Source organism: Rhipicephalus microplus, chromosome 2 (assembly GCF_043290135.1).
Source record: "Rhipicephalus microplus isolate Deutch F79 chromosome 2, USDA_Rmic, whole genome shotgun sequence".
NCBI classification, from domain to species: domain Eukaryota; kingdom Metazoa; phylum Arthropoda; class Arachnida; order Ixodida; family Ixodidae; genus Rhipicephalus; species Rhipicephalus microplus.
In genome coordinates this window covers 199,007,234-199,034,255 of record NC_134701.1, presented here as the reverse complement: position 1 = coordinate 199,034,255, position 27,022 = coordinate 199,007,234, and the positions used below count along the sequence as shown (strand labels likewise).

Genomic DNA, 27,022 nt, shown 5'->3' with positions numbered 1-27,022 from the left:
TTAAGTCCTTGCGATTGAAGAAGAAGCATTCAAGTGAAAATGTTTTCACCCCTGGCGGCATGCAAATGACCTCTTCGTGCACCAACTCCACACTCCGATCTCACATTTTGTTCGTGTTTGTGATCTCTAGACAATATATGTCCATCTTCAAGCAATCGTTACAACGTACAGCTACGTGCAAGAGCACGGGAACAAATATGAGGTGTGTTAAACTGCATTGCGAAGTAAAAGTGTGCTTCCGGTTTGAAGAACATATTGAAATTGTCGCACTCCCGACTTTTATTAGCATATACTTACTAAGAAAGTGAAACGGCGTTGCGTGAAGCATTGTTTTTAACATAATTACCCCCCCCCACACGCACCTATATTTAATGACTATCCTCGTCAAAATTATGACAAGGGCAATCCAAGGACTACACATTCATTATCCTTTTCACTCGTTCTCCGCCGCTTCCCTCTATACGCATATGGCCGTCAGCTTAGGCATGCGGCTATCAGATGGCTGCTCAAAAGAAAAGACCCAATATGTTGTGACGCGCCGGTGTCTGCGGCAACGCACAATTACATATATGTCTATGCCTTTGTTTCGACCTCTCACTATACGTACGTGTCAATAAACAATACGCGACGTGTTTACTCGCAACTTGCATGTCGCGTTCCTTAGCTGCAAATAGATGCCTCGAAGCGTCTCCTTGTACACGCTCGAACAGCAGCCGTGTATTCAGGTGACTCCAAGGATGAGGCCACTTCTACCTGTGAATTTGCGGCTGACAACAATAGAAAGGGCGACCTGCACCGGTTCCGAGACAGCGCACACTCAACGGTGTCGCCGGGATCACCCGAAGCAGCGAAGGGCACCACTCGACTCAAGACTCGTCGACCTTATACGCGTATAGGTCGAGGCATTGGGTTGGGACGACGATTGTATCCGCGCTATCTGCATCGATATGCAAAGCGTCGAGAACCTTAACTCCACTCGCCGGATAGATTGTATCGAGATACTTGATTGCACAGTCCCTCGCAATGTGAGTGGTGTACGGGAGTGGATTATCACGGGCCACTCAAGGTATACGACTTTCACTTAGGCGAACCCTTGGCCTCTACCCCACGAGTCGACTCGTTCAGACTTACTCAAATTCTGATGAAGCCCTGATTCTGAGTTCGGGTGAACAATATTTTCGTGAGTATGAGTCCAGGTGAGTCCAAGACGCATGATATACTGCGTGAGTGTGTCTCAGTGAGTTCCCCTTCTGTTGCCGACCTGTCTCGAGTTGATAACACGACAAGCTGAAAATTCGACCACATCGCTTCAATGGGACGAGGTACTTTAAAGAACACATTATCACGGTCAAACGTCTGTGCGAAGTAAAACAGCAAATACAATAAACTGGCATGAAGTATGCCCAAAGAGAGAGAAGGAGAGGCCTCTGTCCTGCAGTGGATGTAGTCAGCCTGATGATGATGATGATGATAATGATGATGATGCCCGAAGGACTGCAACGCTTTCCGACTAGCCAATTGGATGCTTGTATGTGATAAGACCAGTGCTGGTGATAAATATTCTAGGAGGGAATCAGCCAGCGAGCGTGGATCCTCTCTCTGTATACAAATGGTTGCATAATCGCAATTTTTAAGCTTATTGTGCGCTATAAAATGAAACTATAGGCGCAAAAAGGCATATCGCGCATGCGAACCTGTGACCGACATCACAGCCTTTGATAAAAAGAAGACGCCTACCAATCAGCGTCCGTAGTTTATGAAAAGAACACATATCTAAGTGAATCGCGGCCCAAAAACATCGATTCTGCCCTTTTGAGGACATCTCGAAAGGCAGTGGGAGATATGGTTTGCTGTAGCTAGGTTATATAGGGCGAGCAAGCTGGCTCTGCTCCCAAGCACGGCAAGCCGCAGATTGGCCAAGAGGTTCCTGGACTGAAGACGCCACCCACTTCTATACAGTAACCTTAAAATCGATAAAAGATGTCACTGCTACTACTACTACAACTACTACTACTACTACTACTACTACTACTACTACTACTACTACTACTACTACTACTACTGCTGCTGCTGCTTCTACTAAGCCATGGCAGTTACAAGCAGGAGGTATAATAAAGAGAAACTCGGTTGAAGAGAGCTTTCTAAAGAATACAGAAAGGATGAAGCGCACATGGCAGGCATTCCCAAATCATTACGAGAAGCAGCTCTATATACTGCCGTTCTCATATAAAGCAATAAGTGCTGCACAATCATTACATTTTCCGGTAACCGAAATCTGTAGCATGCATGTGAGCACGTGGTCCCAGATCGGCAGAGTTTCATCGCAGCATCTTTGGTCTCCGTTGTTCTTATCCATAGGGCAACATGCTTCACAGCGTGTGAAAACAAAAATATTAAAATTAAGTGACGGCGTGCTTCTCACTATGACGTGCCTTTGGCCCGTGGCTTTTCTGAAGTAACGATTAGATGTGAAAAGCGCTTAGAATGCAGTATCAGGGGCCTTCGGCCACTGTTATCTGCAAAAAAATATATATACGCATGGCCATAACTGAGTCAACGTAGGGAGCAGACTTAGCGCCCCGTTCCAATAGGGGATAAGGGAGGGTAGCATCAACCCCCTCGTGCGCATGCCCATGCCTGAAGCAGATACTTGAACGATGACAAACCCTGGGTATTCAAGAGCTTACACGCAACGGGCAATGTATCAGTATTATCACTCCGCGCAGCATTATCGACGCGTCGTGTGGACAAAGTCGTGTGGAGAAAGCATCAAGCCAGTTCAGTGGCATACGATAACGGCGGCGACACTGACAGCAGGCCCAGGGTCCCCCATTAGTCCGTAGAGGAAAACGCAAGTGCCCGTCCCAGACGAAGAGGCCGCCATCAAGGCCATGGTGAACGGCCTCATAGCGTGCTATGGTGCGCTGCTGCTGCGCCAGATACGGATCTCTCCCAGACGGCCATCGCTTAGATCGAGGAGGGAGCCATATGCTCGCCGCCGTTAAAGGAAAGCCTAAATGACGTCACCTTCCCGCCGCGCTGGCATCCGGGATTTTTCCTCGAGAGAGCACGTAGCCCACAGCTGTACGAATGGAGCGGGACGCATGAAGCACACCAAGCTCGACTTGCCAAACTCATTTCCATCTTTCTTTAACTGTTATTGCCTTAAAAGCGATGCACGTAAGTGCGAGTCGTACTATAATGCAATTTATGCATGGATACCTCAAAAGAGTCGTTATGACGTGAAATCGCGGGCCTATATATATACCAACAACATAACCGACAGCAGTGACCTAAAAAGTGCATCTCTCTAAAAGCTCCTTGAGAACTAATGCGCACACGTTCACGCAATCGAACGTGAAGTAAAAAGCTCACATGTTACGCATCACCACACTGAAAATCTGTGCGTGTCCCTATCTGCGCACGTGTCGGCCTTTTTTGCCCTGCTGTTGGCATGATTGTCTATTTGTACGAACCAATTAGTTTTGAAGATGTCGTTCTTCGCAGTACACATACTGCCCTTTTTGCACGATCAATTTCTACTTTCGTATAACTGTTTGAATAATGAGAATTCCGTTCTGAGAAGTGCGGGAAAAGTGCGTCGCGTGGAAGCAATGTACGCATGAGTATATGTACGCATTACTCTATATTACAGTGCAAACTTTGGAATTCGGCTCACAGAGCATAATAGCAAACCTTCCAGTTAGCCGCTTGCCTTATTGCGTTTTTTTTTTACACTGTATAGCTTAGCAGTGACTCTCAACTAATGGGTAGTTGTCGTCTAGCACTGTACCTTGTTCATTTACACTATAGCTTAACTGCCGTCATCAGCGGAGGACCCAAATGGCCGTGATTGCATGAAGGTAGTGCGTTAGTCAACTTGCAGGCAGTTGCCCCGCCCACTGGCTTCTAACGCCTCAGTGAGCGAACTTTATTTTTTATACACACTCAGAGATCAGGCGTATAGGCTGGCGTCAATCGAGCCCCATTTCCCAAACGTTTTCCTTATCATATACTCGAGGGAACTCCAGCGCTAGTGTATATATGGGAGCTGCAATGCAAGGCGCTTCAGCCAGCACGGGAACGATCGGCAGTACACGGATTTGACAAAGCGTGGTTCTTTTGGCTTCGTTTGGCCCCGTGTGAGCTGCAGCCGCTTTGTCGATAGACGAAGCTCAGCAAATGTCCAGCAGTTGCACTGCAACACTGTAACCTTTTTATGCACACCTGTTAAAATCGGCACACTATATCCGCAACAATCCGTTCTTTTATCCGAACAAGCGCCAAAACACAATAATAAATAGAGCCACAAGTTCGTTCAAAGCCACTAACACGATGATTAGGCTAATCCGTGTATTACGTTCCCATCGCGTGCCTGAACTATCGTAGTGCCGCAGAGTAAGCATTGTAGGAATCGAACGCCGTTTCTTACTCTCTGCAGTGCACGCTTAACACGTTTAGCCCGATCATCGGTCACTCTGACGCCGACCTCTACGTCACCATTAGAATTGGTGGTGCTAAACTTGAACTTTTCCTTAAAAAGCTTGGCCAGAGTACTCTAGAATATATAAGATAAGCATCAGGAAATGAACATACCACGTTCGGGCCTTCGCACCTCACGTGTTGACTCACATCTCACCCCTCTCCTCTCATGAATCAAGTATGGCGGGATTTCGCGTCGAAAAGAATTACAATGCAGTTCAAACACGGCGATCAGATTACTCGTGGAATGAAAGCTTTCCCTTTCGTCGGAATGTCCCCTCCGCGCATAATAGCAGCCATGCGTGGCAACGCGCATCGACCTTCCGCATCCGAAACGGAAAAGATTCGAGAGAAATAATGCCCGTGTAGCCATTCTGTGAACGTCCAGGAAATCTCGGTTGCACCCTCGTCACTTTGGCCCCTGACGTGAGGTGCATCCAAGTATATAAACTGAATGGAAAATACACAAATAATGAATGCAAAAGAGAGAGAGAGATGTTGCTGCTGAGTTCTTTGCAAATCGGCAACGGTGCATGGTGAGTGTGCATCAGCGCACATTCTGCAGGTTCAAGCATGGTCGAGCCAGAAAAAGGAACGAAATGCGTGCACATGTACGACGGGTGCGATCAAGAATAAAGGGAGGGGTTCCTTTTTCCTCGCCATGCCTCTCTGTTTCACCGTTGGCGATGCGTTAAAAACCGGAATCGACCTTCAACGCTCGTAATGCCAAAGATAAAAAAAAGAAAAGAAACAAGGATAAAGGTTACATGTGCTTAGACATCCAGGAAAGGCTATCAGCGTGAGCGCCTTCCAGAACCAGGAACGACGGTTGCGCTGTCACTTTCCTCTCGCGTGCTGGCACTCCGAGCCTAAATGAACCTCCAGGCGGTGAAACAAACAAACAGCCACACCGACCGCTCGGAAGGCTGGATGATGCAGAGAAATCAGGGACGCGTGGTGAACGGCCTCAAACACGGCGGGCCTATAGCAGCAGCGAACGACCGCAATGGCGACGTGACGTGACATGGAAGACCTTCCAAAGTCGACCTCTCGGAGCATAGAAGTGTGGCAGCTTGGCCTTCGTGTCCTTCTTGTCTATGTGTCGTCATTTTGTTCTCGCGCTATAACTATCGTCACGCCTCTGAGAGCAAATGGCTGCGCCAGCGTGGAATTGAGCACGATATTACCAACGCCACGCGTAGCAAGTTGGCGGACCAAGGGCGTACCCTTGTGACGTCATAATTGCTACCATGCGCGTGGTGAACACTGAGTGCGCGGAGGCACCCTTCGAATCGTAAGCAGTCATTTGGTCAGTGTTCTGTTGACGGTTGCATGCGCTAGTTGGTGACTTCAGTACCGAGCGCGGTAAGCTGATCGTGACGCAGGAACCTGCATCATAATCACATCGAGAACAGAGACCCAAAGGTGGAACAATGACCTCCATAACATTACACTCAATTACCGTTCACAACATTCGAATAACTCATGCGAATTCGCGGTATAGGTCAGGGGTATCAAAGTCACCAGTCACGGAATCGTCTCCAGCGAGGGCCAGGGGCCTTTCCTATGTATCATATATGGGTCATTTCTGAAGAGAAGTTGAAGCCAGTTTTTCAGACAGATACCGATACTTAATTTGCAGACACAGTATCGGTATTTTATTCATTCAGTGGTACGCACCAGCTACGGAATTGTCCGACTATGTATACCGCTGAATGAATGAAATGTGAACGGCGAGTTTGAAATATGGAAGTGAGTCTGAGTATGGCACCAGGCACGTGCATGTCTCGTTTGCATACTTATCAAAACTTTTGTGTATACTTGTTATACGAACAAGTATGATCACTTGACGCGTGAGCATACTCATAAAAAAATTAAAAACTGCAAAAAAATGTCATGTGCGGACCAATGTTTGAGAAGTCTGGTCTAGATCCCATAGATTCATTCCCTCCAACATAGCCGTCGCCACGACATCAGTGCTAACAAGCTTCGGAATATTTTATCTTAGCTTCTTTTTGACAATTTCGTTGTTCTAGATAAATCACTCTTGTGCTACCGGTATTACGGGGACGGCGACGTGCCGCCGTGGCAGCGTCTTGCTACAAAGTCAAGTAGTCGGTAAAGTGCTCACGGTGACTAAGCGCGTACGCCCTCATGTATACCCTCATATCTCCAGAGAACTCAAAGTCCAGCTATGTATAGTTGGTGCTGATTTATCACTAACTCCGTGCTATAGTATATATTCTCGAGTCGACGGCGTTTTTTAAGAAATACTACTGCTGCGCGAATTCAATTACCTCTTTGGACGGTGAAACACCTAGTTCCAGACACCGTTGGCTCACTTGCGATAGATACCTTCAAGTGGAAACGAAAAGAAGCGTGCCGGTCTGATGAGGGGACCATTCGAACAGTGCTCTCCTAAGCCTTTATCCCGGTCAGTTCAGCGACCACTGAGAATATATTTATGAATCCGTATCAGTCATTGATGCTTCAAGCCCCTCGATTCCGAGAACAACTAGCAAACGTTCGTCTTATACGTTAGTAAGCTTAAGATTACACCTATCGGAATTCTATCCACTCCCCAATGGGGCGATCTCCTTCCACTCCTCAAAACAGCTCGGCCTTTTAGCAGCCAATGCCTCTCGAACTTCGTGCTGCGCTTCCTTCAGTCGAATACGAGACGCTGCGCCAGGCTCCCTAACGGGCTGCAGAAATCGGGCGTCTTTTCCTACTTCTAATCACAACCAGTCGAATACGGCACCTGCTGTCATCGTATTTCCACCTAGCAATATTATCGCAGGAAACTCTGCTGGTACCAGCCGCCACCAACTCACACCCTTGAACGCAAAGGGGGATGAGTACGTCGTAACAACATGCAGTGACCTCCGGTTGAGCGACCGACGTTCGCATTCGAAACAAGTTGCCGACAGTGCCGAAATAATAAAGCCGCGAACACAAGGTCGATAGCTGGAAAACATGAAATTAGAGGAGTCGGCATAATAGCAGGAAACAAACGGCAAGGCACGTGCGAATAAAAAAAGAAAAGAAAAACGACCAACAGGTGTGCTGCTGCCGGAACATAACGAGGAGCGAGTTCGTGTGCGCTTCCGCACGAGCGAAGGACGGCGACGAAAGGCGACCCACTGAGCAGGTATGCCCTGTTGAGCAAGCAACTTGGTCGGATGGTATGTATGCTTGCGGACCGTGTCGAAACTTTCAGATTGACCCGGTCGGTGTAAGCTTTCCCGGAAGGCCGGAAAGAATTCCACGCCGCCACTCTTCCGTCCTTATCCTGTAGCTACCGATTTCGAATACTTTGGCGAGATCGAAGCGCATTATATAGGAGTGGCGGAACTCGTAAAAAATGAAACGTATGCAGAGATAAACCAGAGATGGTGAACCTCGGGAAGTTTGCAGCATCTAACGGCGGCGATGTGAAGAGAAAGATGTGTTTCACGGCAGAGCTGGTTATACGTATAGGACCAGATTAGGAAAGATAAAACGCAGCAACCCAGAAATGCACCTCACAATAAGAGGGAAAGAGGAGACGTCAGATGTTCGCTTAAGTTATTTACCCCGATCCGACCGTCTTTATTATACTTCCAGTTATTCAATTCAATTCGGCTTTATTTCAGGTGTTTCCAGAGGACACAGATGTTAAAGCTTTAATCGTCTGACGGTGGCCTCTGCCCCCGGAGTGCGCCGCAGGCCAATACATGAAAGCAAAACAGTAACGTTGAAAGCCGTATACGTATACAGAGAATAAATTATGCACAAAGTGGCACGGTAATCACGTGATACAACACTGGTGATTGCTACAATGCGAAGTGTTGATTTAAAAGGCACAATGTGGTTATAACTACGGACAAAAAGAAAAAAAAACTAACACTTCAAGACAAGCGCAATAGACACTTTGTAGCGTCGTGATAAAAGCGGGCTGCAAACAATATGTGGTTTCGAGCTGCAACGGCACGGAGGCAAGAGAGAAAAAAACTTTATTGGAAAATTAGCCAATGCATGTCAGGGGAAAGTCTTCCTCCCACGTCACCCCTAGCCATAGACCGGAATCTCTTGGAGATACGGCAGCAGCAAGGGCCTGTCTAATGAAGTCCTGCTGGACGTTACGATCTGGTCAGAGGAGCAGGGACTCCCAGGATTTTAGAGTGTGCGAGCTATTCTAGTGAGTCGGACGCATCTACCCCATGTGGAGGATTTTTTTTTTTATTTCTCGCTAATACTCCATGGGTTCTGGGGAGGGTAAGAGGATAACTTGATGTCGTCGTGGCCTTTACCAAGAAGGGACAATGACAAGGATCACCAACTTTGGAGCTTTAAACTGACACCACCGAAAAAATTACGAGGCACCGAAGAGCTTCGCTAGCCAACAATACGCACACCTATGCTTTCTAACGCTTCTTGATATAGGCACTTAATAAGGATAACTCGCTTTCTTGTCCTTTTCTGGTAAAGCCTCAGCTATATATGCGTTGAAGAAAGAAAGGCGAACAACTAAAGATAGAAAAGAAGGAGGTCGTGGTTAGGTGCGGTTAAACCGGCCATGCACCGTGTTTTCAAACGTAATTGCGTTCAACTGGGCAACGCGAGGACCTATAGCGCTGGGCGGACGTGGCTTGCCTTGCAACCGAAGCCGGCACAGATTAAAGCGCTGATGCTGGCGGGGTCAACGACCGCTGCCGCCTCTATCGTGAGCATCTCCCGCACAAGTAACGCTAGAGCGTTGGCTGTTCAGTCTGCAGTCCTATGGCTCTGATTGACTACGGCACTGCGCGGAGGGGTTTCAAGGCCAGCTTATTGGGCTGTTAACCTTTGTGCGTTGCATATTTAACAATTAAACGAACATGTTTACGGTAGATGCATATGCATGAAAACGCTTTGGTTGGTGCATCAGATGTCTCACAGCTGTATTAATTCATGTCACAATAATACAAAATAAAAAAACGCCGGCTTAATATCCCAACATGGCGGCGCTAATATGACTTAAGTAAAATAGTCTTTACAAAGGTTAATACAGCGCAAATGGAGGAGGAGGGGGAGGACGAGAATAACAAGACGGAAGGCAGGAAGGTTAACCAGGCACATGCCCGGTTTGCTACCCTACGCTGGGGGAATGGGAAGGGGAGCATAAAGATGAGAGAGAGAGAGAGAGAGAGAGAGAGAGAGGAAAGAGAAGAGAAAGACTGAAAAGAAAGGATTGTCAGTCAATGGGCTGACGCGTGTGCAGCGGTGGCACTACACAAAAGTTAAAGGTGTTCACATAGGCCTGTAGTCCTCAGAAAGCACAAGACGGCTTTGACTGCTTTCAGAGCCTACGAAAGGCGAGGACGGTGTTCCAGTAGCATCTGCACAGAGAGTGGCCGATCGCCCAATTGTCGCAATGCGTCCGAAAATACTCAAAAATAATGTTTGCAGCCAAGTGCGACGTTATACTATTAGAGTATCATGAAAAGCAATGAGAATTGGCAAACGGGAATTCACAAACATTTTCTCTTGTAACACTTATTTGCCACTGGCCATACTTTGCTCTCTTAGGAAGATATTGAGCGTAAAAAAATATGCGTGAATAATTAAATGACATTCTTTTGGAGTTATACATACCATAACTGGAATTTGATTAATAGGCACGCCCCAGAAATTTGGGCCTCCGGAGGTTCTTCATTAAGCTTAGGCACATAGGGTCTCTAACAAGTTCGCCTCCATCGAAATGTGACCGCCGCTGTTGGGACAAAAACCACGTCTTTTGGGTGTACATCCGAGCACCGTAACCACATAAGGGGTACATGTTCACAAACTATATTTTGCACCTACAGGATAGCAGTTAAAACCAGCCACCATAACGTTTGACATATTATTACCAAAAGTAGGCCGCTAATGGCAAGGCGTCCTTAGAAACACAAAAGAACATCATCAGCCCCTGCCACATTCCCCAATAAAGATAATAGCGATTGCCTAACGATTAATGTTTAAAAAAGCGTGTTGCTTATTTCTTTCTGTTCATTTATTTACTTATATTTATAGCACCTTTAGGGTATAAATACATTTGAAAAGGGCGTGGGGAAAGAGCATAAACGGAAATAGCAGTACCAAGGTATATGTAAACTGATAGCGTAACTTCCATATAAGTCCATGTATCCGGTATAGTTGGCGGCTCGATCTCGTTGCTACCGTCGCCATCTACGTATGGAGGGGACAACTAACAGCAAAGACAAAATAAAAAATAACATATGACGTCACAACCAGAAGCGGTATAGCGACGTCGTGCATTTGCCATACATCAGCGATAATTAATTTTTTTCCTCAATTGCTTACCACTTACATACCTTTTGATAAATACGAGATTTTATCGCACCTTTATCACTCGCCAATTGCCTGGGCGAGGAGTGGCTGCTTTGCCATTTCTGTGAGCTAGTTCAGCTCTGAAATGTAACGCCAGTAAACACATAGGCAAATAAATAAACTGTGGAAAGTACGCACGAAACTACCACTTGTAAACTGAGCGATGCCTCGTTGACCTGGCAATGCGCCGAATTAGACACTAAACACAGGCCCTGATAGTAGATTGCCTGAATGAACCCCCCCCCCCCCTCTCCGTTCATTACGACACTTGACTGAGAATTGAGGCAACCAGCCATTTTGCGAGGTGTCAGACGAACCGTAAAATACATTTATATTTATCTTTGACGTATATAAAACTTGAAAAATTGGAAAAAAAATCATATTGAGGTCTTTTTTTTTAGTTTTGGTTATTTTTCCTCTCCTCACGTATAGTCACGCTTTAATCATCGGTGGGCGTTGATGCATGTGGCATTAGGTTTTCGACCATTTTCGTTCCAAGTTTCGTGATTTGACCATAGCAGTACGCTTTGAACGTGCACTTCGACATTTTTGAACAACGCTTGCAAAGATTGATTAGATGCGACCAGAGAAGTATGCTCATCGGCGCGGCTAATGATGACGCGGTCAGTGAGATTCATCGTCCTGTGCCGCCGACGCCGAACTTATAAAGTAAAGAGATCCTTCAACAGCGGATGTTGCTGTAACCGTCATTTCGTCGTTTGGTCACTGCTCGAATAAGACGAAACCGCCTGTCCGCACGTTGGCTCGTGTGACGCCCCGTGTTATTCGTCCCTGTTACCCTCGTTTTGACGTGCAGCTGAAGCTACCAGATCGAACACATAAAGACATAGTTGGCAAACGACCGGACAGGCATGACGGTGCTTGCCACATCGAAACATGCCGTTTCTGTAGAGACCCGCGCCTCTGGTCTATAATTCTGCGGAGTCGACGGGCACCGCCTTCCGCTTCCTCAAACGCGAAGCCATTTCCCTCCCTCGCACTTTCCTCCGTAGTCACCGCAGAAGCCGGTGCGCCCTTTTTATGGAAACCAAAAGAACGCGCTACAAGACTATTCCGGGAAGGCATCTCGCGACGCCACTCTCTCCGGAATATGCGCAACAATGTCGGCCACCACATAGCTACGCTACCCGCGCCAGCCTGTCAACCCAGAAGGCCCGCAAAATGTGGACCAGTATACGCTCGGTACATGTTCGCTTACGCCTCGCAAAGAGAAGGATCCCGCAGCATCTGATTCTCTCGAAGCGAAGCAGTGAGGGGGTCCTCCTCAAGCCATGCGCAACACGAATAAGTGCGTGCTGTATTCGCGTCACTCACCGCGACCTCATCGACGACCTCGCAAGACCGTCCGCCGCCAGAATTGTTTCTCTTCTCTCTGTTGCCGACGTCTCCGCACTTCACGGTGTTCTTCCGCGACGTCACCTGCTTGCATCGCCGTCCGGACGCGGCGTTCCGTTACTTCGTTCCGTGTCACCCTTTCCGTTCCACTTACGGATGTTACGCCTGTATAACACGTGCGTATACCAGTCTGAACGCAAAAAAATAAAGTGTGTGCTTCCGCGATGGCGTTCGCACGATTCTCGTCAACGCTGTATATGTCAAAAAGGCTTCAGATTTAAGGGTCGCACTTCCGACCTCCGCGGAGCCGGCATCAAAAAAAGCTCGCGAATCATGGCGTGGACCAGGAATAACTGTGCTCGGATTAACAAAACTTCTCTTCCGTCAATGATCTTGCCTACTGGACAGCAGGCTTCGTCTACGATGTCCCAGCACGTGATTGGCTGGAGTATTCTCTTGTGAAAATATTTAGTGTAAGGCGCTTTTGTGAGTATACAGAGGCCGATTTCCGTGAGGAAGTTGCCAACAATATATCCGCCAGTATAGGTAAGGGGCTGCGCAACTAATTATATATGCTCGAAGACGCGCGTTCTACTGTCGACCACATGCCGGTGGGAACAAAACGCAAGAACTTGATTCAAGCGCACGTTAATCGAACCGAGACGCTAAAAATTTAATTAGTTTCATAATTACACGTCTCATAATGTCATATGTCTCATACGTGCATATGTAATATCAAATGCGTAATTATTGATAAGTAAAACATCCCAACAAACCGCTCCGTCCATTTTGTCGAACCACTATAGGCATGCATGTGGTGATGAGAATACATGACTTCCAAATCGACGGCCAAATCACTTTTCTGTTATCGTTTCAATCACTCACACACTGCAATTACGGACGATTAATAACAAAAATGTATGACGCAAAAAAATGTTCGTGAGAGAACATTCAGAAAATCACGATGCGAGACATATCATTAGCCGAGGCAGCCGACCAATAGACAAACGCACTTACGCAAGATAAATTTTGTGAAGTTAGCCATGGCGATCCTGACCACGCGCAGGCATTTTATAGCAAATGCCACACCAAGCCACTCAAAGGACCTGAAGAAGCAGGGCTCGTAAACAAAGTCGTTGGAAATGGCTATAGATGGCTTGCACATGACGTCACGGATGCAGCTTCTGAGAGGGACTCCACGATGGCGACTTTGATGACAAACGAGGTGCGTCTATGTGAAGACAACGTGCACGGCAGGAACGTCTCTGTGCGTGAATAATATAAGAACTTGCATGCGATGTTGTGATAATGCTATTGTGACATCGGAAACGTCGCCTCTCGACATGCTCCAACATTGCGCTTTCAGTGAATTCAGTGCGAGCGAGCTGTAATGCACGCCTTTAATATGGTGGAGGACATTCTTCTAAGACAAAACTACGACGCTCGAGCGACCGATTTCCTCAGAGAGAGAGAATAACGATGAAAGAATAACGATGAAAGAAGGAGGTTAACCACGGTTGAGCCTCGCAGGCTACCTTGCATTAGGGAGGGGGTGAGGGGAATAAAAGTTAGGTAGAGAAGGAGAGAAATGTCACTCATGCCATCGACAAAACGGCAGTTATGTGCACTCAGCATGCACTGCGCACACACAGTATATGTTTGCCCCTTCTGGAATACTCGCATATATCCGTGTGTGAATACGATGGTTCAGCCTCGGCTTGGATTTTCTGTGCTACTTATTGGACTGTAGCCAGAGAGTCGCGTCCATTCCACTCAAACAGTGGTTCTCTCACTTTTTCCTTAACGCCGCTGCGTATCGAGAAACTATAACGATAAACGTCTTTTGCCGCCGAATAATAATAAACAGCCGTACGTATACGTCGGTGTGTATATATATGCGAGGCCTTGAAACTGCACAGTTCCTCGGCAGAGAAGGTCACACGGATCGCGCAATTGTCGAGAGGAAAGCTCGCGATGCCTGTCTTATTGGGTGCCTTCTGACGACACGTTCGATGAGCGCAATAAATCTCGAAACAACCATTTCATTGATCAAGCATTGATAACCTAGATTTATTATAGCGTACACACTGTGGTAAGCATTTTATTTTTTTTTTTGTTCCACCTTTTTCATCAAGCTTTCTGTGAAGACGTCTTATCACTCGCTCAGCTTTGCGTGTGCAATGTAGCATCATCCGGCCACAGGCAGCAATCAAGGCGGCTGCCAGTGCGAGCCAGGTCATGTAATGAAGACGCGAAACCTAATTAAGGCCCCGCGAAAAGCGCAGTGCAGTCCTCTATTTACAATCCTAAATTGGAAAGCGCAGCCAACCCAAAGTTTTATACAACGCCATGAGATGGCGCGACATGTCTGTCTAAATCAGATTTACTGCTTACCATATACAGTGACTCTGATATCTGGTGGCTATACATCTAGCCACCACACTCTATAAAACGTGGTGGCTATACATCTAGCCACTATACTCTATAGTTTGAGTGAGGGTGTTTCGGAGCGTGTGCCGCCGCCACCGAGAGTCGGGTGATGGCCCCCTTTGTCCAGGTGAGCGCCATATTGGGTTGATGTCGATGACACGGACGCCCCCTCTTCTTTAGATGCCGATGTGCAAACGTTATAAGGCACGCGTAAAACTACAAGAATAGTAAGCAAGCTTTAGTAGAAACAAGGAAAACACAGATAGTATTCAAGGTGCCTGCCGTATAGCGCACGTCTGAGGGCTCCGACACGACAAGGCGGTTCCGTCGGACGTGTTGCCACCCTAGAGCTGTGTCTAGATGAGTACTATTTAACCCTAGAATTACAGACTTTCGCTGTAATGTGGTTCAGTGTTTACAGTTTGCAGGCTCAGGGCCAACCTCGGCTGGAGCCAACAGAAAGTTGACAGGTGCAGAGTGTGAAAATGCGCTACTGTCCAAAAACCATATAGGCTCGACTGCCGGCGGCAGTTCCATCGTGAGCACGTGCGCCCGTGACCTCATCGCACAAAACCAACCAGGGTGTTACCCACTGTACTCTACTGTGGGAGAAGGGTGAGCTGTCCCGAAAACGCTTGTCTGTTTAGAAGTCCAGATCAACGCTTTGGAATACTCGGTATACCCCCCTACGGAACACTCCGCATTCTTTGACTGCGGCCGTTGAGCCCGTCCGTCGTTCAATGATACACCACTAACTGTACTTCGGCTCAGACGTATGGGTGCCTCCAAGCTCGTTAAAGAACGGTGGTCAAAATTTCCGGAGCCCTCCACTACGCCGTCTCTCATAATCATATGGTGGTTTTGGGACGCAAAACCACACATATCGATCAATCAATGAGTGCCTCCAAGAAACTTCGAGGCTTACTGCCGAAGAGCAGTGTGTAAAATGTGCAATCCACCAACCAGCGCTTCAAGAAATGCTCCACCTGGAAACCAAATGCACTTTAATATAATTATATGGCTGAGAATGAGTATCGTTATGTACCGCTATGGTGCTCTCAAGAGCAGAGTAGTAAGCGCAATTTATGAGTTATTCTCGAAATGTAATTATAAGGACCGCGTAAACAGAAACCGTAATATTATTTAATATGATTGTGAGAAACGCTGCAGTGGGGGGCTCCGAAAATTCGGACCACTTTGTGCTTTTTGGCGTGCGCATTTGACGGGCGCATGGGCCTCTCGCATTTCGCCTCCACAGAGATGCAGCCGGCATTCGCTCCCACGATCTTCGAATTGTCTGTCAAGTGCCATACCCACTGGACCATCTTGGTGCTTATAACTAGGAGTTATGCTTATGGCTGCTTAAAATACTTATAACTAGGGATAAGTGTATTAAGACAAATCCGAGAAATTCGATGTACACTCGGCAGTATAATTTCTTGAAAACTCGGATTCACTTGATAAGCTCCGATTTTAAAAGGTCGTTGCCAGCGTTCAAAGGGCATTTTCATATCTGTCAATCACCAATCCAAAGGAGACTACCTCTATCAGAGGCAGCGACCTATGAATGCGCCTATTCCAACAAGAATAACGTTGTAATGCGAACAAACATGGGTGTTTTGCATACAAGTATTTGTGCTCGTCTGTATATGTGTTTGTGCGTTCAAACATTCCAGATATCTGAATTGCACTTCGTGTAACCACGTGTTTCTATGTTCAGATATAATTTCATCTAAGATTTCAAAGTATTCGAAATAATAATAATAATAATAATAAATAATGCCCCTTCACCACGATGGTGAAGAACTTCATAAGAACGGACACTTTTGAAGAGCACAGGACAAGGGGCTGCTAGCAACTAAAACCGATCGATCCGTTGTTTGTAGCGCGTTTTGCTGCTTTTTTTTTTTCAAAAGTGCCCGTTCTTTTCAGCGCTTCACCGAAACAAACTTCACCCGGCTCAACGTTTCCGATGCGTTGAATAGTCGTGCAACAGTTCACAGGAACATTTCAGGCTGCAGATGCAAAAAGCGTTTGCTCTGACAGCTGTTACGCATTCGAACAGCTGGTGCTCTCGCGCGCTCCTAAAATAGAAAACAAAAAAAGGCCATAGCATTTACGGCAGGTATACACGCCCGTTGTAACGATCCCTTTCTGTTTCCGGACTCGACAAAGCACATAAATGACCCGTATGACTGACTATAGCATCGGTTAGCCGGTCTAGACGGGCTTCTTTGACAGCTTTTATTTTTTTTCAGATTCCGCCAAATAGGCAATTTTTCCGGTGCTATTGTTGCTAGCGACATTCAAAATGAGGTAACTTTTTTTTTTCTATAAACAGCAAAGAAAGGGTCTTGGTCAATCCCTTCACGTCGGGGATCGGTCCATGGTAACACGTGTGGGCATCATAATGGGATATGATCCCACACATTCGGTAAATCTCCTCTATAGTTTGTCCACTAAAGATGAAGGCGGCCACAGTAAGCCCAACAACAAGCCGAAATGCCGTGCTATGTGCCAAAGAAATTCAATACATCCCACTACACACAACTGTCCACAGTTAGATCAATAAATGGTGTGCGCGTTAATCACACCCCCGTCACGCTATACTTGGCGGTTATAAAACGTGGTGGCCGTGCTAATACATCAATAAGTGTTTAATAAGGAGCAGTGACACCACGTATCGATGCACAGTGGCATGGTCGAGATGCAATAAAACTACACACCTTACAAAGAGTGTATAACGAAGAGCAGGGACAAAACACAACTGAAACGCTCGCGAAACACAGAAATGCGTTATTCTGGCGAACGAAACGCTCCCAGCTTCGCTCTTTCATCGGTGTACGCGAAACCACAGTTGGTTGAATTTTTTTTAATGATTACCAGGAAAATGTTCGCCTGATTCGTCGCCTGGCTTGCTACTCCGAGCGTCAAGTATTATATACAGTAATTACATAAGCACAAAAGCGTTATTCGTGAAGTTTTGTTGAAGTGTGTCGTCTTCAAATACACCAACAGCACTTTTGCTTCTCAAGGAGCATATCGGAATTCGCCTCAACCAACCAGACGTTGAGCGTTGGCTCGATTGTTTTTTTTTTTTGTTTTTGTAACTCCGAAACAAAAATAAGAACTCTTACATAAATGCAGTAATGGTTCAAATTAAGAGTTGTACACGATACCTACTTACGAAGTATATTTTCAGTATAGACAAGGTCCACATTAGTGTAAGGCTAATTAATAAAAATTGATTGGGCATGGGAGTATGTGCCAACAAAATGTCACATACCCACTACATAACAGTATTCTATCGCTCAGCAGTGGACCTACTGAAGGACCTACTGATCAAGCCAGCCCTTAAATATACATATAGTGTTTATGTGACATCACAGAGAGGTTTCTTGCGCTGTGGGCCATATGGTGGCGGCAACCGTGACTTATTTCATTAGAGGGGGTCAGTGCCGTGGAGGACACGGAGTCGTTCGGTCCCCACGTTCTTCTGTGCTCTCTTCACTTCTTGGTGACTCTCCAGGCCGTGATCCAGTTCCTTTCCGAGGACCACCCACCACGGAATTCCTGCTTTCAAGCAGTGAGTGCGCGGCCCAGCACCAGCCGGCGTGACAAAGCGTTTAAGGTCACCGCAGCGGCGACCCATCGAGACGCCGCCCCCACAGGCGATCTGGACGCCAGCTGTTCCGAACTCTACAGTCTGCTACAGCCGTATGCCTTTCCTACCGTGACGGACTCGCGGCTGCCTTATTCTGCGTCTTCCCTTTTCCTGTTCATCCCTATCCCCCTACAAGACGCTGTGCGGCAGAAATGAGCGTCTTTTTCTTGCCTCGCCTAACCACCACCACATCTAATGTACTGTCGAATCGGGGACAGTCCAAGGGGAATGTGAGAGGCATCGGCACTAATCTGATGCCACTGTTTGAGCTCCCGCAGCATCTGAACCAGCTGGGGGCCCTAAGATGGCTGCAGCCTCGGCGCGGCTGGCGAGCAGAAGAAAGCTCGAGGAGCCCAAAAGAAATCTGGTACCGCGAACAATAAAAAGTCCCGGTAGCCGCCATGTTTGGGCACCTAGCGTAGAGAACCTGTCTGGGATGTCGCGTGAACACTATAAAGAAATTGAAGACCAAACGTTAACCTAAAGTCCACTTGGGTGAACCAGAAGTCCACCAGACCAAGGACTAGCGTCGTCAAAGGCACTCAATTGGAACATTAAAGTCACCTGAAGTTTTTGTGTATCTAATGTAACTTCAAATCAGGGATAGTCTAAAGTTGTCACTATGATACCATGCACTATAAGCACGTCAACTACGTGCGCTTGCCTCAATTTCGTGGACACTTCTGTTTTTTTTTTTCCCCTGAACCTGTGGTTCGTAGATTTGCAGAGATGTCCAGGACGGCTATCGTTCAGGCAGCACGGACGAATTAACGAGCGGCTGTCGGCATATGTGGGGACCACAGGGACTACGGACGCTATAATGGATGAGGCATTATTATAAGCCTACACGGCTCTTCGTATTATGAAACACTAAAATCGTCGCCCGAGGAACAATGCTGCTAGATTAAGGCTTCGTGTACGGTCAGAAAAAGTGCCCTTAGGTGACCGCGCCCTGTCTATTTTTCGCTAACCTTATCAAGAAATGATGGTCACAGCGGGAGCGTAGTCTACCAAACAGTCCACTATAGACGAATATATAGTGGCTGAGAAATGTCCACGGGGTTGGCCATACGAGCAAAGCTCTACTTTAAAATGTTGTGAGCGATACGGGAAAGCAAAAAAACATTCACTTGACGCGATGAAATGATTTACACCAATTTGCGAAATGTTCGCTCTTCAAAAACGCATCAGGAAGGGAGCAGCGATAGTTCGGCAGCCACATGAACAGCTCGAGTTCGAACATTTGAATTGTTATTTTCAGGAGTGTGATGGCGCAAAAGCAACAATAGCCATAGGTGAACTTTTTAAGGAAGGCGGGGAGACCCCGTGAACAAGTATTCTGACAGAGCTGTTCTCCATGCGCCAAACTCCTTTATATATGTTGTAATAAAGATTTTGTCATCTACGCTACCACGTATATGAAAAATAGTAAAACTTTTGGACAGTCAGAAAATTATCAATGTTATTTGTTGAGTTTCACGGCCCCAAGCAACGATATGGTTTTGAGGGACGCCGTAGATGAGGGCTCTGGAAGTTTCAACCAGCCGGGGTTCTTTAACATGGATATTTAACGTACACGAACCTCTAGCCGGGCTTACATCACGTGACTTTCGGATCAGTCTTCAGCGCACCACCAGAGCCACTAGAACATTGCAGACAGTTTGGCAATTATAAGCAGTGGTTCAACGTGTGTAATATTCGTCACTGCATCTATGTGACATTCTCCTAATCGACAGTCTTTGTACCCGAGCTTGCAGCCATGATGATCAATGACGGTGGTTGAATGCCCATGCAGAGAGGTCGCCGCGGGAAGGAATAGATGACCACACGGAGCAGTCAGTGACACTTACCCAGTAGTGCGACAGTGTGTTGATCTGGAAGGTACGCGCAATCAGCTCGTCGGGCAGGTCGAGTAGCCGCTTGCCGGTGACGACGCCGGCGTTGTTGACGACGATGTCGACGCGTCCGACGTCCTCGCGCACTTTGGCCGCCGTCTCGTACACGGTCTTGCTCTCGGCCACGTTGCACACGTAGGGCCAGGCCTTGCCGCCGGCCTCGCGGATCAGGCGCGCCGTTTCCTCGTTGCCCGCCCGGTCAATGTCCCAGAGCACGAGGCGCGCCCCGCGCTGCGCGAATCGCAGCGACAGCAGGCGACCGATGCCGCTGCCGGCGCCCGTCACTAGCACCGTCTCGCCGGACACGCTCTTGCGCTGCAAGTACTTGCGCGGCACCAACTTCACCACGACCGCCTCGGCGATGTAGTACAGCACGAGGAGCAAATTGTACGCAATGTGCCACACTTTGTTGCCCGATCCCTCCATGGCGCTGCTCCTATGTTGTTGGGGTTCACTTGTTGTTGCTAACACCACGCACACACTCGAACTCCGTGATACCGCGGAGAATCAACAAGAGAGGCTGGCCCCCAGCCGTCCGTCACGTCGCTTCCCGGTCTTCTCGCTCGCAGCACGATTCCGCGCGTTATGCGATGAACTTGGCAGCTGAGTCCCTCTTTCTGTTGACGCTAGCCGTCTCTCTCTCTCTTCTCTCTGCTACGTCACGACGAGTCCCGTACGAAGCGAGCAACTTTCTCTGCTCCGTCGCTTTCTCCTTTCGCCCCGTCCTTATCACACCTCCTCTCGCCCATTGTGTGGTTTTCGCTGACGCTGCGAGTGCTGAAAGAGGAAAGCCTCTTTCTTGTTTTCTCTCCCATCTCAACTCTTTCCCACACTCTGGGTATCGCCTCGGCCTCTTCCTCTCTCTCATTACTACCACTACTACGACCACCCTTTCTTACCGAAGTGAAGGTTGTTCACTTGTTCTCGGGGTCTTCACAGTCGCCTGTTGTCAAGTGCAGGGTGGCAGCTCGTGCGTTTTCGCACGTCTCGCGTCCCTGCACGCGCCGGCCGCCGTCGGGCGACCTCGACAAGTGAAGCCACTAGGGTTGACAGCGAGCTGCCACCGATATTTTTCACGCGCTTCTAGCGTGAAAAGCGGTGTGCGTAGAGCATCGGAGGCGTTATGCGAAGGTCGTAGGTCCGGATACATATTGGCGAGAATTTGTCTGTTTGTCCACTGTATTTTTTTTTAATTTCATATCAAATTACTAGTACTTGGGTCACTACCTATATCAAATTACTAGTACTTGAGCCACTATCTCCCATATGAACCTAGCTAACAAGGACATAATCGCGCCGAAGGAAGAAATCGTAAAAAAAGAAGAACTGCAACTTTTGCGAAGAAGACCGGCAAGAAACGGAAGTTTAATAAATTTTCTCATTCTTGAAAGCATTTTAATTATATGAAGCACCTGACAACTACGACATAACGCAACTATTTCGTTCAGTGAACATGCACAGAAAAATATGCGCAACGATGGACGAGAATATCATTATCATCAGCCTGACTACGTCCACTGCAGGACAAAGGCCTCTCCCATGTTCCGCCAGTTAACCCGGTCCTGTGCTTGCTGCTGCCCATTTATACCCGCAAACTTCGTAATCTCGTCTGCCCACCTAACCTTCTGTCTCCCCCTAACCCGCTTCCCTTCTCTGGGAATCCAGTTAGTTACCCTTAATGACCAGTGGTTATCCTGTCTACGCGCTACATGTCCGGCCGGTGTCCATTTCCTCTTCTTTATTTCAACTATGATATCCGAGAATATATATTTATGACGAGAATATTTATTTACTTTTTTAACGTAATCTTGCAGGTAGTGACCACTCTACGATCAATGCGCATTTATCAGTGCCTGAATAACTTTGCTCGATGATTCGCCCGACGAATGTTCTATTTCGACGTTCAACTAAGCAATGACGTAGACAAACACGCTATTAGTGAACTTGACGAGCACTGAAATAACCCGACTTGTCGGCAATTGGTCACCTGATAATTTAGTAATCTCACGAATCACTTGTGACTCACTACTGCCCCAATTACATTTGACAAAAATATCACCCTCCCACTCCCCTTATGATGTATAAAAGCGGACAACTGAACAGAACCCCGAAACTTTAATGTGCAGTTACGCTCAATAGCGGTTGCAACACGCTGTCTTACTCAATTTGAAGCCATAATAATGAGATGGCACCTACGTGGCATGTGCATGAAAAAAAATGGTGAAATAAGCTCTCTATTATTGGTACTTTCTAAAACAATTTAACATTTGTCGGTGTCATTGTTCAGGCTCTGGGTGACTTAACAACAGCCAGCGTGTTGCAACTTCTATTGAGCATGACTGCACATGCGCTGTAAATAAAGTGTTCTTGAGTTAGTTCACGAACTATTCTAAAAGTAATCTCAATAATTTTCAAAAGTAATAGTAATGCAGTGTCGTTACTTTCGCCCATCTGTAATTGGCAATGCACCTTAATTGCTTCTTAACAGTCTGCAAATAACTATATTGGCAAGAAATACATATTACCCTCAAGCAAACACGGCCAGCGTCTGGAAAAGTCGACAAGCTACTCAGCGCATAAAAAAAAAAAAACCCAGATGCACCTATTATGAGCGGAACTGGCCACTCCACCCGTGTCTCGTCTCTCTGACTGTCGAGCTTTTGTCACTTTCCCCTCGTCCGTCGCGTCATCTTATCTTTTCTGTCCTCCCTCACTGCCGTCTCTACGGGCTATTGTCATACACGCCAGCGCAGAAGCTATCATGAGACTTTCACGTGTACCACAGTCAGTCCATTCTTTCTATTCACGGGACAGATCTTCCCTTTTACACATACCCAATTCGTCACGACTCCCCCCCCCCCACTCTCCATATCCACAGTTGTCCGCTCCCTCTCTGTTCAAATTGGAGGGGATGGTGCAAAGCATATACGCGTTAGCGCTAAAGAAACCACTTCTATAGCCTTGATGAAGACAAGTTCACTTGTCAAAACGCCGGCTCTAGCACAAAACCCCTGTTTAGGGATGTTTTTGACCGCTTGGTCCAGGCTATTTAAAAGGACGTTCCACGCAAACGTGCGTCCGTTGTTTCCACCATCGGCGCCTCGGGTGAATAGCACAAAAGTTTGAACTAGCGACTCTGTCACTCACCTGCATGGTTAGCGTGACTCACCACTCAACACGTGCGTGACTATTCGGACGAACGTTCATGGAACTCCTGCTTATCGGCAGCGCCCAAGTACCTACGGACAGTCGGCCGATTGGTCACGGACCCTTCATAAGCAGCAGCGCTCAAGACACACTTCTGCTTCACACCCACATGTAAACAAGACGACTTGACACCTGCTACTAGGTGCATCGGTTCTGAGTTCATGTGTGACCACGTCTCGCTACTGATCCCACTTCTGACCAGACGAACTTTCGACCAGACGGTCGAAACTTTCTGACCAGACGAACCCTCGCCTATTTCAGATTGTTCTGAGTGGCAGCGTGAGTCAGCTGAAAATGAATTGAGATGCCTTATTCCGACTGAAAATTGCAGACCGGTGTGCTGATAGGCATATAGTTAAACAGCTTTAGTGATTTAGGGGGAAGAGGGACGACAAAGGGCCCTCGGGCCACTCTGGATGACAGGACACTTTTGTGCTCCGGCGACCCCTTGGGCTCAATCCACATTACAAAAAAGCTGGCAACCTCGGGATGCCAGCTGGGCAGAACACCCTTTCTTCGTAGGAAGGAAGTAAGGAAAATTCTTTTATTGGGTTCTGCGGAGCGTGAATGGGTCGCGCACCCGACTCACTAAGGGACCGGCAAGCCGAGCCTGCCGGCTACACCGCGACATTTTTTTTTTTTTTAAGCAGGTCTAGCACATGTCGAAAGGGAAACTCACTGTGGTCTCTTCACGCAAAATGTGTATTAAAAATGTACCGAATAGCTGGGATCCACACCTCTGTACCGGGCTCGCGTTGTACGGCGCTGCACAAGAATGTAGCCCAAGTCATTCTTCCCATCTCTGCCGTGTTTCTTTTCCTCCGTTGTTTCCTCCTTCTCAGTAAACGACGTTCTTATAGTTGGTTCATTGACGTTCTTAAACAGCGCGAGGACACGAGTGAGAGAATATGTAGAACACGAGCGCAGAATGCCAAGTGCTGATTTTGTGGCAAGCAAAATAACCAAGAGCCTGGACCCGTGACCAATCTGTGGATCTCCCTGTCTCCTCGTCGGATCACAAACGAACTTGCTAGACAAGATGCTTTAACACGCACCGATTTGTCAAATTAGCTATGGCTTTTTGAAATGAACGGGCTGAACTGTGTCGGGTCCCGCACTTCTTTTATCACTTATCTCCTTTTGTAACTATCCTGCAAAGAAAGCGATGTGTCACGCCATACCCCGCTTCAAGATAACCCGAAGAAGAGGATTAACACATACTAAAAAAAAAAAGGGGGGGGGGGGGAGGGGGCTAAGCTTATCTCTTCTTCTAAGAAAAAAAAACAGGATGACTCTTTTCCCCGCCAACACGTGCATCAAGCGAGAATGTAGCATGTTTTTTTTATTTTTTTTCACACTGCGCGGACATGGTATGGCACTGCACATGAAGTGTACGCTGCTGGGTTATAAGGCGGCGGAATGAACCACAGCTTACCGAGTTGGTGTATAAGACCTATATCCCAAGCCGAAATATGTGATAGATGAAATATTAGGCTGAGGAGAACGATGAGGTGCTTACACTAACCGTGTGAACACCTCCGCGACGCTGGTTCATGTTAGGCAACGCTGGTTTATCACTAAGACTATACATTTGTCTGTTCATGGGTTTTTTAGCACATGTTCATCTAACCACACATATATATGCTTCAATAAATTTTGTGTTGATATAGTTTGCGTCGCGTTTCATGTTTCTTTCCTCGTGTTCTACGTTTCTTTCCTCGTGGCTCTACAAGTTCATTAGCACACCTAAGTGCTAAGTTTATCTTAGGAGCTTAACGTGGCTCTTTTGGCTGATGTAGCATGCTTGTCTTTGATTGACGTAGACAAAGATTTCCAAGCCAATCCTGTGCCAGAATGACAATGTACAAACTCCAGCACCAGAAGTGACGTGCAAAGCTGGCGGCGACACCCTTAGCTCACACTTGTATAGGCGGACTTTTATCGAAGTACCACAACCTCCCTACCCCTTTTAATCATTTTTTTAGAGCGTAAAGCTGAAAATTTTGCCCTTCCTGTGACCGACCCGGCTGCTTCGAAGCCAAAACAAGGCGTAATAAGATATTTTTTCTATGTTTACAGCTAGACTTGTAAGTGGGGAAAGGCGAAAAAAACAATTAGGCAGGAAGCAATAGAATCTCTGTTTTGCAACAATAAGAATCATCACAGAAATGACACCACAGCATGGTTACCCGAAGTTGCCACTGCATTTTCGTTTTTTCAACCATATGTACCGTGTCACACCGACCGAAACGGTTGGAGCATCATTACCCTGCGCATACGTTCGCCTTCTATAAGCACCTGTTGGAACGATGGGACGTTCGTCCTTGAACCTTCCTATGACGAGCGATTCACGGCGACCGGAACGATGTCATCGTATACCAGACATCGTTTGCGTGATGAGGAAAAACTGAGCCTATAATTTATTTTGCGCTGTGCTATGTGTATTCAACCATTCAGCCGTGAGGGCGAATGGGAGGAGTTGGTGGCAAGGACGGGTGGCTGCAATGTTGAGCCTTGCGCTGATTGTGCGATCGTCGTCGACACGCATGCAGTACAAGCATTATCCTATACACATCAGCTGCTGTGCGGTCGCGCTGTATGTGGCATGAACGGAACATGAAGGTAAATCTAACTAAATATTTTGCTGGGTTGCGTGCACAAAATCAAAACCATCGGGTCTCACGTCATAAATCAGTGGATCTGAGTAGTAAAGAAAGCCAAGCCAATTGTCATGGATGCACAGTGGAAAAGACCAAAAATACAATACCTGGTGCAGAAGACTGAGGCGCAAAAAACATAACGTGAAGCAGGAAGAGCAGGAGAGAAGACAGACAGATTGGCGCTGTTCTGTTCTGTCTTCTCTCCTGCTCTTCCTGCTTCACGTTATGTTTTTTTGCGCCTCAGTCTTCTGCACCAAGTATGCACCAACGAGCCCAAAAACAAGTCCTTTTGGAATACAATACCTGAGTGCCGGTGTGTTTTCGAGCTATTCCACCAAGATATTTGTTGTGTGGTGCCACCGAGGAGCCACACAGACAGCACTGTTATAGCAGTGCTAGTCATTGCACCAGCGTTGCGGAACACTTTTTTTTTTCGTCCTTTAAGGAACACTAAACACACATATTGTGTCGATGTTGATTGCTGAAATAGCGGTTCATAAACCTGGCAGCGCTACTTTTGCGCCAAGGAAGATTTTGAAATAAAATCACGTTTTAGCGGTCCGCATCCCGTTAGCGCACTTCAAATACCCCGCCTGAAAGTGGTCGTCTCACGTCACAGTTGCCGTGTACAACGTCGCACGGCTTTACTGCGCGGACGCGACCCTAGTAGCAGCAGAGCGAAAGTAGCGGGAACCACAGCAGCCACAACGGCCATTGAACTATTCTCTACTGTGGCGTCCGAGGCGTGCTTGGTTCAACTGAACGTCGCTAGATGGCACGACCTGTAAAGTTTAACTAGAGTTACTGTATATGCTAGAGTTACTGTACATACAGTAACTATCTTGACGATGCGGGCAGCGCCGCCCTGGGGGTCAAAAGCGTGCACTTCTCAGCTGTTTCCGCCGCCGAAAAGAGGTGATTGGTCGAGGTTGTGCAGGCGCGCATCGATGAAACCGAAGAGTGCTGGCGGTACT

General features: G+C 47.2%; 2 protein-coding genes across 3 annotated transcripts in view; both read right to left on the bottom strand.

Annotated features, from left to right (window-relative positions):
- LOC119170494 (epidermal retinol dehydrogenase 2) overlaps positions 1–20,788 on the bottom strand; it is a 77,875-nt gene extending 57,087 nt beyond the window's left edge. The window contains exon 1 of one of the 2 annotated variants that reach the window (XM_037421679.2): positions 20,137–20,788. In XM_037421679.2, the coding sequence (XP_037277576.2) occupies positions 20,137–20,607 (471 nt within the window). In that variant the 5' untranslated portion in view covers positions 20,608–20,788. The remainder of the gene's footprint in view (positions 1–20,136) is intronic. The other variant, XM_037421678.2, reaches the window with a different exon arrangement.
- LOC142796483 (uncharacterized) overlaps positions 1–27,022 on the bottom strand; it is a 122,388-nt gene that overhangs the window by 90,552 nt on the left and 4,814 nt on the right. The gene's annotated exons all lie outside the window — the stretch shown is intronic.